Source organism: Eleutherodactylus coqui, chromosome 8 (assembly GCF_035609145.1).
Source record: "Eleutherodactylus coqui strain aEleCoq1 chromosome 8, aEleCoq1.hap1, whole genome shotgun sequence".
Taxonomy (NCBI): Eukaryota; Metazoa; Chordata; class Amphibia; order Anura; family Eleutherodactylidae; genus Eleutherodactylus; species Eleutherodactylus coqui.
Window position 1 is genome coordinate 116,229,905 of NC_089844.1, and position 13,481 is coordinate 116,243,385.

Genomic DNA, 13,481 nt, shown 5'->3' on the forward strand with positions numbered 1-13,481 from the left:
TTTAGATTGTGTATATTTATTCTAGCTCCTCCTCACAGAGGATGCCAGTTATACTTACTGTCTGAAGGTGTTCTAGTCTCATTGACAGCTCCTGAGTTTCACCAGCACCTCAGTAAAGAGAAGTCTGCTATAAATATATGATTTTAGGATGCAATCAACACGTCTGGGGTAGAATGCAATAGATGGATCCATTGCAAAACAATGCCAGCACCCAATGGACCCCATTTATATATAATGGGTCCCATCAAGTTTCGCTTATCTGGATCCACATTGCTGAGGACTGGCATTTGTTCTTTTTGATCAGTGGTCCAGCAGCCATACATGAAATACTTAGAACTTTCAGGGTTCCAAGTCGCCTGTTCAGGGAGACTAGAGATATAATGAAGCTGGTGTTAGAGAACAGGTTATGGGGGCTTGGCACATAGGTGTGAATGGGATAAGTGTACTAAAGGGTGAAATAAGGGTGAGCTTCACCAGTTAAAATGGGACTTGGAAGGGGTGAGGACGATACAAGCTTGCTTGGGAAACACTCATGTGGTAACTTAATTATAAGTATGGAACTGTGGCATTCAGTCTGGTGTAGCATGGTAAATGGTGTCAGCCTTTAATTCAATATCTAGCTTTCCAGGTGGCGCCACAGACAACTACCTGGCAGTGCTAGAGGCACTACCAGCCAATTGCTGGGGATAAAAGATCCTACTGATCTTTTATCCTACTGATCCTACTAAAGAAACTACCTGACAATTTTGGTCTGCATGTATTCAATAGGTCCTAAATAAATGTGCTCTCACTTTTTATTTCAACAAATGGTGTCACTCTCATTATTTAAAGGGACCCCATAAACTAAAGTTATGGTCTCATAGCTGCTGAGTTCGGGGTTGTCATGCTCATATTTATTTTCTGCCCCATTGCCCCGCTGTCCGCCTGTAAAGCCATCGCTCCTAGAATACGACGGACAACTTGTGTACTCACTCATGACAGGACTATTCCCTTTCATTATGAGCGTGTACATAAGTAGTCCGCTGTACACAATTAGCAGTAGCTTTGCAGGCGAACAGCTGATGTTCGGCGAGAAAGAAGTGTGCGTGAGTGATATCCCCAAACTTAGCGCCCCAGCTCCTATGAGCTCATAACTTCAATTCATGCAACTCATAGGAGCTAACAAAAGACCCTTTAGGCCTTTTTCACACTGGCAAGTCCAATTTTGGTCAGTGAAAAACTGATTAATTTCACTCTGAGCGTATATGTGCACTTTGTTGAGTTTTTGTGTTTTTAACGTGTGAGTGTCATCGGAGTACAATCTGTTTTCAATGTGTGTCAAAAAAGGAAGGTGGCCAAATTGATGTCATTTAAAACTCCCACTGAATTCAGTCGGCGCAGAAAAGAAAAAAGGGACGCACTTTCATACCATGCAAGTACGTTCCGTGTTATGTAACACCTTTGACTGGAATTGGCGATTCTAGTCTGAGAATCACACCAGAATAGGTCATGCTGCAATTATTTTACGCATCCCATCAGTCAGTGAACAAAAAAGTGTACCTGTGAATACACACTGACTTGAATGGGTCCGAGTTCTTAGACATTAAACTCATCTTCGTGAATAAGCCTCTAAGTTGACGAATTGGCCTAACAAGTACACCTTTAATCACTTGATTGCTATTTTACCTGACATATCTCTATATAAGCTTCATAAGCATTTACATCCATACATGTGTGAGTGGTTTAACAAGCTTTAGTATATGCTACACTTGTTTATAATTTTATGGTGACTGGCCCTTTAAGATGTACTTGAATTTTCTCCCTAACACAATGCTGCTAATACCAATAATGTTGCTGTGTGTTCCATTGGCTTTTGTCAGCAGTTTCAGCACAAGATGATTATATGTCCATGTGAAGTCAGCACCATGCGTGGAGCTTGGATTACCACCGTGCTGATGCACACATATATTACCTCTCCGATGTCTTTACTTAATAGCAGGTTTGTTAACCCATTAATTAGTTTGTCTTGTTATATCCTATCTTACATAACAGGATATCCTGCAGTTCATTCTGAATCAGAAAGACGGAGCAAAGAGTCAGGTCTGAAGATGAGCTAAAACCATTGGGAGATATACCTTAGGCCTGCTAACCACATGGCTAGAATGAAGAATGGAAACATCACATGAAGAGGAACAATGTCACATAAACTTTTTCAAGTACTATGAAATTAACCCATTTTGGTTGGGTTTTTAACAACTGTAAAATGCTCAAGCATGTTCCTGATATGTCTTGTAAAGCACAAACATATAACATTTGATATAAAGTCATTACATTGAAAGTGTATGTAGACATAACATAAACATATGAAAAGACTGACTATAACATCAACGCACAACTTTTAAGATAAGGTCATCATTTACAAGGCAGCCATCTTGGATACCGAGCCATTTTTTCAGCCGAAACAAGTGGCATAGTGAGACAGAAAGCACAAAGTATTTCATTACCTTAAACTTGTCCCAGGTTCTTAGAAGGCTGAGAGGCTGCATTCTCAAGAATATTGTTTTGGACATTTCAATTATTAACTCCACTGAGTGTGATTGACCAAAGACCTTCAAGAAGATAATTATCTTGTAAAGTCTTCATAAAAACTCTGCCGTTGTCGAGACAGCTAACCGCCTTCATCCAATGAGACAGTAGACCCATCATAACCATTGTAATAATAATGGCACCAACGAGACCAATGACTTATCCTCATGAAGGAAAACCAAGACCTTATTCCACAATCCCATCCCAGACTCATAAACAAGATTCCCTTGTGATAGCAATTATTTTCTATCCTGTCTTAAAGATATTGGCTCAGTTATTTTCACGTGGTCTCAAAAATAAATTTGTTCAGGGACAGGAGGGAGGGAGTGAAATTGCCTGGAGCCCTCTGCTATGTGCATACTGCCATGATCTGTCTTTCTTGAGGCCCCTTGGTGGTCTTCCAACATAGCCACGCAGCTTCTTAGACTACACAATGCACAGTATATATCAGTAGTCTACACTACTCTGATTCACCAGAGCTGCTCACGTGGAATGGCAAAGAGTTGAGACATGGATACCCACTGACTGTAGAAGTCAGGGCATATGTTTCTTACAAATGGCAGAGTTCCTAACCCCCTCGTCTTGCTAGTTGGAATTAAGGAGTTGTTCTGACATAAAAAAGGAAGCACAATGTTATTAAGGCCTTATATACTATATCAAAACTGTGCCTTATGGCACAGGAGAAATGATCCCAATGAAAGCATGCGCAAGCATTTGTTGTGAGAATAATCTTTCCGATGCACAGTTGATGCATGGCATTTTAACAGGGGTGTGTAGACTTTTTATATTTCACTCTACAGGGTGAGGCAAAGGTCTGGACACATCTGTTTAACTGGTGTAACAATGAGAAAATTGACTTCCAATGTGTGAAAGTATTAATTGGGAGGAAGGCCGAGTTTTTTGGTGGAGATTTTTTTCGGCTGCCATTTTGAACTCCAACATTGAATTCAGCTCAGGGTTTTTTTTTTAATGGGATGGGGGTAATGTATAATATCTATATTGGCTAAAATGTACACTCTGGAAGCCCTCAACTCCTAAACAAGTAAAGATATGGCAAAACTGATATTTCTAGTGTGTTCCTGAGTAAATTCTAGCCATAACTGATAAATCACAAGATCCACTTCCTGCTTGAAAAACCTGAGCTGAATTCAATATGTTGGTGTTTGAAATGCCCACTAAAAAATCTCCTCCACCAAAAACTACAGCCTCCCTCTCAGTTAATACTTTTATACACCAGAAGTCAATTTTCTTATTATTGCACTAGTTAAATGGGTGTGTCCAGACTTTTTACATTTACATATATATATATATATATATATATATATATATCCAACTAGTGGTAACAATGTCAACATACCTAGAAACCAAGCAATGTCCAGTTATCTGTGATCCCCGACATCTAGTGTCTACAGATTCAACAGGTAAAGGGAATGATTTGCGAATTCTGAAAAGATTCTAAATAACCTACTGTAAGGTATAACATGAGGTGTAATATCTTTACTTATGTAAAAAGGATAGTAATATAAAATTATGGCAGCTGTACTAGAAATGCACAAAGGTAAGAAGAAACTTATCATAAGTACCTATATTACTATTAGAGTATTAGTGAAGTAGTAGCCTTACACTATGTGCTATAATGTAGAGAATGAACATATAGGAATAGTTAAGATAGCAAGTCCTATATATGGGGGAATTATTGAATAGACAGGTTGTTTGGACATAGTTAAGGACTGGTGATAAGCATGATGAATGCTAGAACATTTATTTATACAAAGGACTATGATACCGTAGGACTCAAGTGCTAAACCTGTTATAGACTATTTGTAAATCTAACTCCTAGTACTGTCACTCTGTCAAGTGGGCTAAGCCAATTGCCCAATGTCAATGAGTGACGTCAGACTGTTAATCAAGTCTGACGTCACCCATTGGCAGTGAGAAGTTTAGACCTCCCACTTGACAGATTTACAATGCCAGAAGTTGGTTTTAAGAAGAGCCTGTGCAGGAGAACAGTAGGAGTATGAAAAAAAATTGTATGGGGCAATGGCTGCAGAGCTATGCAACCAACCAAATTTACTATAGGACATGAAAGTTCCTCTTTAAGTACTATAGGTGATACTTAATAAGATTGCACAAATGCACACATTTGATACATAGCCTTTTTTTACTACATTTGTCTGTACCTCGAGGCGTCCACCTTGTCAGATGGAACAGTGACCAAGGGACTTATAGTTTCCTGAGAACTGGAGGTCCCAGAAGGTGGTCATAGAGATGCAAAGTGTTTTACTAGCAGGTGACAATGAATCTTAATTTTCAAAAATATATCAAACTAGATGCCTACTTGCTTCTTTTTTAAATGGAGCTAAAAAGGATTTAGCAGAAAAAGAAATGAAAGCTGTATTTTTTATTAAATGTCATCAAGTGCCACTGAAACGTCATTACAACAGAAGATTGTAATTAATATCTGTAACATTTTTATTTGCCTTAGTATATTTGGAGGAGCTGTCACTCCGTTTTGCACTCTTATTGACTTTTTTGTCTTGCAGTGCCAGACTTGCCCCTTTCTTCAAATGTGAAGTGTCCTTGCTCTTAGATATCAATCAGCCATAAATAGCAGTGTGTATGTGTGACCACAGGGTCATCTGATCAGGGCCTTTTAGAGATTGATCTAGATAACAAATCTTTAGGCCCATATCCAATCGTATTTGGGTTCCTTATTATGTATCGGGCCATGCGTGCCACCAAGTAATGGTATATGGATGTTGCATCTTGCTGTATATCGAGTTCTTCTCTAGAAGAACGATTTTTAGTGCTTCCATGGAAAACATGATCCATGATATGGTAACCCACATGGAGCTAGGCAGGTCAAAATATAGTCCTGTATTGCGCACTGTATTATGGGTTGAAATGCACAGTCATGTGTTTGAGACCTTACAGTGTTACCAATATATGACGTATTAGATAATTAGGAACCACTATGTCCATTTAACAAAGTTTGAAATGATGTACAGCTATTTACTGGAGACTAGTTAGTGGCTTTGGGTTAAATGGGTTTTATCCCAACAAAACCATTTCTCACCTATCTACAACATAGGTGATAAATGTTTGATCGCAGAAGGTCTAACTGCTTGGCCCCCCTTGTGGTCACAAAAAATGGTGCATGCTGCATACCCCTATTGATTGGAGCGATTGTGCACATGCATGACCACCATTTCATTCCCTTCTGTGGGACTAAGGGAGATAGCCAAGTGCATTATTCAGCGGTCTCCATAGACAGTGAATGGAGTGGTGATGATTCATGCACACTGCTGCTCCATTTACTGGGGAGACTCAGTGTATGCCGGTCTTCTGAGCCTTGGAAGTTCCAGAAGTCTGCCTCCAGTTATCATACACTTATCACCTATTCTGTGGGATACCCTCTTTACGCCTTTCTAAAAATGGGTGGAAATATTGAGCAGCTTCTCCAAGATACCTCAACAAATGTTAAATCTCAAGAGATATTGTACTAACAGAGTGTGTCATGTCTAGCTGTACTGTACTGTTGGGTTCTACTAAAGTGCCAAAACAGTGGCCAAAATGAAGTGTCCCTCACATATTAAAGGGGTATTCCAGCAATTCAAAGTGAAGCTTTCATTCTTCACAAGGCGATAACGTGTAATTTAGCAATATAATGTTACAAATCTGCAGAGATATCACTTTACCTGCGGTCTCCTCCCCTGCTTAGTTCACCATTGGTATCCAATGGTTATGACCGGTAGGCTCTACTGGTCAGGCATGCTCAGTGCCTTCAAATTATGTAATGAAGACAGTTTATACAGTCATGAATGGTCAGTAACTGGCAATAGGGCATTATGGGGGATGTAGTTTTTGCACTTCCCAGCGAGCATTTTAAATAACAATGTGGAAATCTAAGGCTGGTTGGAAAGCAGTGGTGGTGCAGGATGGCAAAAAAAAGCTAATTGAGTTCAGTTTGACCATTTAGATGGTCATTTGGAAAAACGGCAGTAAGTGGAAATGTTGGGGAAATTTTGCCCAGTCTCTGGAATACCCTTTTAATGGTTTGTCTTATAAATTCATTTTTACCAAGCAGTAGCTCCAAAATGGATCATGTGATATGGTCCAGGACTTTAGGGAGACAACATTTTTAAGGCCTTTCTCCCATTGAGGCCATGATACCAACTAGTATAGTTCTGTAAGGACATCATACCGATGCAGTACAGATACTGATTCTGTTACTGTTATCGATTCTGTTTCATATTGTTGCATTAGATTGGCTTTCCTACTAAATTCAACTGACCCCATTACTATAAAGTTATGTGTTTTACCATGTACTATATAACATATCATTCAGTTTTAGAGCTCCTTGCTGTAGCCGATGCATAAACTCACCACTTAGAACTGATTCTACGTGCTCAACTACTTTTGAGAATGCAACTCATAATGTACTGATACTACTTCCCATTGAACAGATAGGATGCATTCAGCCTGATTCCGATGTGTAAGCAATAGGTTTAATCTGCTAACATCGCATTTAAGTACAACACTTCCAGTAAGTGGTAATATCCAATCTGTCTTTTTCATCCATTTTTCATCTACACTCAACAGATAAAAAACTTCTTGCTAATTGGCTTCTGTGCTTTAGTGCAATGTCAGCAGTGTTAGTAAATGAGCATTAGATAACGCACACTTTTATTCTCCTCAGTGCTCATGTAATGTTAACGATCATTTAATCAGCCAATTGCCAAAGGTAATGAATAATAAGAATATTGTATTTTTTCATATCGCCATTCCATTTTTTAAACTGTATGGTATCTCAAATGTTATGATGCTGTTAACAAGCATGTGCATGGCGTATGTTCTTGCACTGTACTATGGGAACTTCTTGGGAAATTGCAATGTTACCCCAAATTCCCAATTTCCGCTAAATGGTTGGGAGCATTGTAATTAAGGGGTGTTTCTATTGAAGAATGCTTTTGATTTTGTATAAAAACACAATGTAAGGGTGATTCTGTGATATTCATAACAATAAAGATTTTATATAAGCTGTGTGTGTTATTAAAGATTGTTTAATGGTTTTTTTGAGTGCATGAGGTTATAGACTTGTAGCCTTCATTTCTCATTTCCTTCCTGTGCTATGGGCTTAGGTCAGAAATCACCATCCACACCAATATTCACATCCTTACTGGTGTCAACAAGTGGCAGTGTTACGTTTATATGTGCATTTTCTGCACACAAATAGGATAATAACATAGTATATTAGGTTGAAAAAAGACATATGTCCATCTAGTTCAGCCTTTTATTTCCCAATGTTGATCCAGAAGAAGGCAAAAAAAAATCCCAATGAGGTAGAAAACTATTTTCCCATTTAAGGGGAAAAAATTTCCTTTCTAACTTCAATCTGGCAATCAGAATAATCCCTAGATCACCGACCCTCCTGAAGTAATCAGCGACTATAATGTAATATTGGATCACTGAAGAAAGGCATCCAGTCCCCTCTTAAACTCTTTCATCAAATTTGTAATCACCACATCCTGAGGCAGAGAGTTCCATAGTCTCACTGCTCTTAGAGTAAAGAACCCCCTTCTAAATTGGTGTAGTCCATCCATTCCATTTTTTTTATTTAGTTGCCCGCTTTTGAACCGGCTCAAGCTCTGATTTGTCCTTCTTGAGTACTGTAGTGGAAAATTTGCAGCATATACGCTATGTAGAAAAATGCCTTTACAATCTAGCCTGTTACACCTGTTACAGGTGTTCATGTTAGCGCAGTTATGGCTGACGCTTCCAACAAAGTGTTTAAAAGATCTTCACCATTATGTACATTACAACAAAACAGTTAAATATGGTGTAACTTTGGGACATCTTTATCTAATTTCCAAAATGCTTGACTAGGATCCCATGATGGGATTGACACAAGTTGTGACATTATTAGGCGAACACCTTGTAAAGCCCTTTCACACGGGCCAATGTAATGGACGCTGCTCGTCAAACATGTCAATTGGTGCTTGTTTTCTATTACACTCGCTGAGAATAGCTGCTATGGGGAGGAACAACTGTTAGTATGATCGGTCGTCCCCGTTCAAACAAACAAATGTACAGCTGATTAAGGAGCATTTTTATGTTTGCTAAAAATTAACGATCACCCGACAAGTAAACTAAATTGTTGGCCTTTAACAATTGGGTTAAGAAACATTCATGCCCAATAATCGGGCCATGCACACAGCGCGTGAATGCACAGGAACAGGTTTTTCCAGCATCTGGTATCATATCTTGACTTCTCACCCATTGAAGAAACATGAAGAAGCTCCAATCACCCACTGGAGAGTAGCTACATATTTATAATGTTTGTGGATATGTCTAGAAAAACCCAAAGCTGTGGAGTCACGGAGTTGGAGTCTGAGTCAGTTTAGGGTCGAGACGGTGGAAATATACCAAATCCAGCTTCGAAATAAAACTTTTCAATTATGTATTAATATAGGTAACCATTTCACTACAGTAAATTTGTTGTTACCAATTATTATACATCGGTGGAGGTGAAAGAGTAGTCAGAGTGTGGCAAAACAGAGGAGTTGGAAGAGTGACTTAACTCCACAGCCCTGGCACAACCACTTCAGGTTAGTGGTTCGATACACTCTAACAAACTTTATTTGGCTCCATGCATTACTGCCCTAGGAAGCTTCACGCTTTCTTTTATGTCATTATCTTTTGTCTAAAAATTTCGAAGAGCAGCGACGGGAACAATTATCGTTCAATTTTTAGCTGGATAGTGCAAAAAAGAACGATAATCGCTTAGTATAAACACTGCCAGTGACTTTGTTCACTTATGGTTCGTCGTTCAGTTTAGGCAGGCATAAAAATCAAATGACGATCGGCTAAGTAAACAGGCATCAATGAGCGACTGCCTATTTACTGTGAATAGAGGCGGGTACCGGAAGCGATCTATGGCACGCTCCGCCTTCATTCAGTGAATTATTATCACTCCTGTGTGAAAGCACAGGAGCGATAACCATTGAGATGACTGCCACACACTTAAGAGCCTGAAAGTCATCCCATGCAAAAGGGTCCTTAGGGGAAAAGGTGGTAAAACTCCTAATGAAATTAATGTGATTGGCCAACTAAGGATAAAGATAGAGAAAGCAGAAAAGATCTGAAAGGAGGGCAATCAAATTCTGCATGATGGTCGTAGGTAAGATGGCTAAGGGCCATCTAAATTTGTGACATACAGTAATGGATGGCCCGTAGCAATAATACAGAAGAGAAAGCTGCATGAACTGCATGTAGGAAACAAGTAGAGATTTTTAAGATTGACAATGCAGTACACTTGACAGAAAATGTGAAAGGCTTCACTGAACATAATGCAAGAGGTCTGATAAGCAATTCAGAATTCGACATGATGCTCAAACGGCAACTCACTGCTGCTCATGCAGAAAAGCCTATGAGACAAATGTCCAACGTACAGAACTAAGGTCATGGGATCGGGAGTAGAAAGACGGATTGATCATTATCTGCATACAGATGGTATTTAGTGCCACGCAAACGTATTACTTCTCCAAGCTGGAAAATAAATGAAAGTGAAAAAAGGGAAAAGAGAAAAGGAAATAGCTCCTAGAATCAATTATTGATTGACAGCAAGAGAACAATCAGTGTAAGAGATGTAAGCCGTGTTAGGATTGCTGCTGCATGAATGACCACACCATGATCTAGTGGGTAAATCATGGCCAAATGGTCCAGAAGGAAGGATATTAAAGAGGCACTAGAATTCAAAAAGTCTTTAAGTCGGCTGCATAAATTAACCTGCTGTGAAGATTTTAAATACGCAGCATGTTAATTTATTTAGAGGCTTTTCATCATAGGGTGAATTTTGAGTCAATTCTGCAGCAAAATCTGCAGTAAATATGTATTTCTGACACCTTGGGTGTGTAAGTGCTCTAATGGTATATTCCGATGTATTGGGCTATGTTCACATGGTAATCAACATCTGATTTTTGCGATGCGGATTTCAATGGAAAATCTGCGGCAGAAATCTACATGTTTAAAAACGGATTTCTGCCATGGATTTTGGCATGCAGTTCCTGCAAACCGCATATGGATTTAGCCTATTTCAGTCAGGCAAATCCATGTGCAGGTTTCCTGATGTAGATTCCGTGGTGAATCCACATTAGGGCTCAGTGAGATGGGCATTTTTTGCTGCGCATGTTACTTGTGTTTGCGATCCGCATCCATTAGAACCAATGCTTTTCAATGGCAGCAGTCACATGCCCGATTTTTATCTGCGCGCAAAAATGTACAGCGGTAAATATAGGGCAGTGGATTTTAAAATGCAAATAACTGCGGCATTCTGCATTTTGTGGATGTTTGACCTTGTGATCAATGGGGCCGGCGGCAGCAGCGGCGGCCCCATTGACATACAGAGAAGATTGCGATCCTCTGCCACAGCTGTGACCGAGGATTTCTTCATCTCCATGGGAAATTCCCTCATCACTGAACACTGTGACAGCATTGTCACAGTGTCCAGTGACGAGAGGACTCCCCACGGAGATGAAGAAATCCTCGGTCACAGCTGTGGCAGAGGACTGCAATGCTATCCCACTGAATTCAATGGAGCCGGCGCTACAGCCGGCTCCATTGAAAGCAGTGAGATGCTGGCTGCCTCCGCAGTGATTTTCAGGGAAGGGCTTTAAATATAAGCCCTTCCCTGAAAATCATCCCTCGAATGTGTAAAAAATTAAAAAATATATATATACTCACCTCTCCCCCGATGCCGCTTCTTCTCCTGAACTGCTATGAAGTGCTTTCAGCAAGCGTGAATTTAAAATCCCCGCCTACTGAAAGGGCTGCCTCTGACTGAGCACTGTGACCAATCAGAGGCAGCACTCAGCCATTGAATGACAGCTGAGCGCTGCCTGTGATTGATCCCTGCGCTCAACTAATCAGAGGTAGTACTCAACCATTCATTGAATTCCAATGTTTTCATTCAGAGGAGCGATTTTTAGCCACGTAAAAGAATTGCGTCATAATAAATAGAACATCGGTGACCGTTTTCAGTTACTGATTTTATACGCTACGTTCAAAGATAGGTCTTGCCCTATCTTTGGCCAAGATACGCTGGAAGCTCCCATAAACTTCTACGAGACCTGAAAAAAAAGGGAGGGTGAGGGAGTTTACCTGCGTACAACGCTGGGAAAAGATGACAGCTGGAGTGCTGAGGATTTCTGTTGATCGAGGGGTTTCCGTGCTGCAATGCATTTTTTGCCCATACACTGCAGCCAACCATATTAACGGCAGAAAATACTCGGCTAAAGACTGGGGCTTGATCACAGCTATAATTTATTCACACAATTTTTTAGCGCATATGGCTGAATGTAAGAATGCATATGTTGTGTGAAACAGGCCTAAGGCTGTATTTACACAGGTGGATACGATATAAGTCAATGTAAGCAGTCCGTTTTACATGAGTTTTCACTTCAATTTTCCTGTGTGTGCGTTGCATTTTTGTGCTAAAAACACACAATTTGCATCAGATTTACAACAAATTTTCATGTGCACTTATCACGTGCTTGAAAAAAAAAAAACCCATGTGGTTCCATAAGTAAAATAGTTTAAAAACAGATCTCACTTGCATGCCTCTCACATGTTTTTTTTTAATGCTCCCATAGAAAATAATGGGTGATTCTTGATCAATAATTGCCCAAAAATAGGACATGCAGGACTATTGGTCCAGGGGAAAAAAAAAAAATCACTCGCATGAATTAACCCATTCACATGAATGGGTTCTTTTCCCTTGTGAATTCTGTCCATCTGAGAATGGGAGAGAACCCGCGCTGGAAAATCACCCGTGAGAATACAGATCCTGTTTCTACACAAAGGAATGAAACGGGAGTAGAAAATTGCAATAAAATAGGAGTATTTTGATACAAATACGATAACGTACATTTTATTAAATAGAAAACTTGTTTATCAGTGCAGAAATCCTCGTTTCCTCGGATACGTTTTTGCTTCCATCTTGTAAACAGAGCATACCTTTTGATTCTTGTTTTTTCCAGAACTCTTCAACTTTCTTATTAATATCTTTATTCTCCCGGAGATCTTTTTGCCACTGGCGTAATTCTTGGACTTCTGGATCGCAGCGTACCTAGTAAAAAAGTAAAATAAATAATAATGTTGCTGTGGCCTCCTGTCTTCTCTTAGAACATCTGCAAGCTTGCCAGAAGGAATAGTATGTTCTTATAGTAAGTTAATATCACGGAAAGGGTCAATTTAATAAGAAAAAGTTATTAACAGTATTTCCTGCATCTATCTTATGAAGGAAGTTTGTGCCTGTTATGATGACCATCACAAGATATTTGCTTTTCTCTACAGCATTTTTGTCCAATGTCATAAGAAGATCAACCAACACAGGCGAGACACGTAATGGTCCCCGGGCAGTTGCAGAATGCCATTTGTATTAACAGAGGCGACTGAAAAGTTCAAGAAGGGGAGAAAACTAACAGAGATACTGAAAGAGATGCTAGAATAGTATGAAAAAAATCAATGGGTGATAAGATTTATACATTACAATTACTGGTGATAGGATATGAATTGCCAGCTCCGTAAAATTAGCATATGTAGTACGATATATAAATAATCGAATACGTTTAATGTGAAATCATCAGATCTCATTTTAAATAATGGCCTCAAAGAAAGTTACTTTTTTGGGCAAAGACTATAATAGTAATATAGTTTGTTAGGCTAAAAAAAGTTCCACCTCTTATCTTGCAATGTTGATCCAGAAAAAGGTTAAAAAAAAAAAACTTATGAAGCAGAAGCCAGTTTTTCCCATTTTAGGGAAAACAATTCTTTTCTGACTATACTCTAAATCTGACAGTCAAAATATCCCACTGGATCAGCACTATAACCTGTCATATTGTTACACTCATCCAGGC

The 13,481-nt window shown here is 39.4% G+C and overlaps 2 protein-coding genes across 3 annotated transcripts in view; one reads left to right on the plus strand and one right to left on the minus strand.

Moving 5' to 3' along the window:
- Positions 1-3,394, plus strand: part of GPRC5B (G protein-coupled receptor class C group 5 member B) — a 65,951-nt gene extending 62,557 nt beyond the window's left edge. Inside the window, exon 4 of the mRNA XM_066576253.1 lies at positions 2,032-3,394. Within this exon, the coding sequence (XP_066432350.1) occupies positions 2,032-2,085 (54 nt within the window). The 3' untranslated portion in view covers positions 2,086-3,394. The remainder of the gene's footprint in view (positions 1-2,031) is intronic.
- The window catches only part of IQCK (IQ motif containing K), an 87,690-nt gene that overhangs the window by 14,741 nt on the left and 59,468 nt on the right, over positions 1-13,481 (minus strand). Inside the window, exon 8 of one of the 2 annotated variants that reach the window (XM_066576256.1) lies at positions 12,580-12,691. In XM_066576256.1, coding sequence (XP_066432353.1) covers positions 12,580-12,691 — 112 coding nt within the window. Of the gene's footprint in view, positions 1-12,477; positions 12,692-13,481 lie in introns of those variants that run through there. The other variant, XM_066576255.1, reaches the window with a different exon arrangement.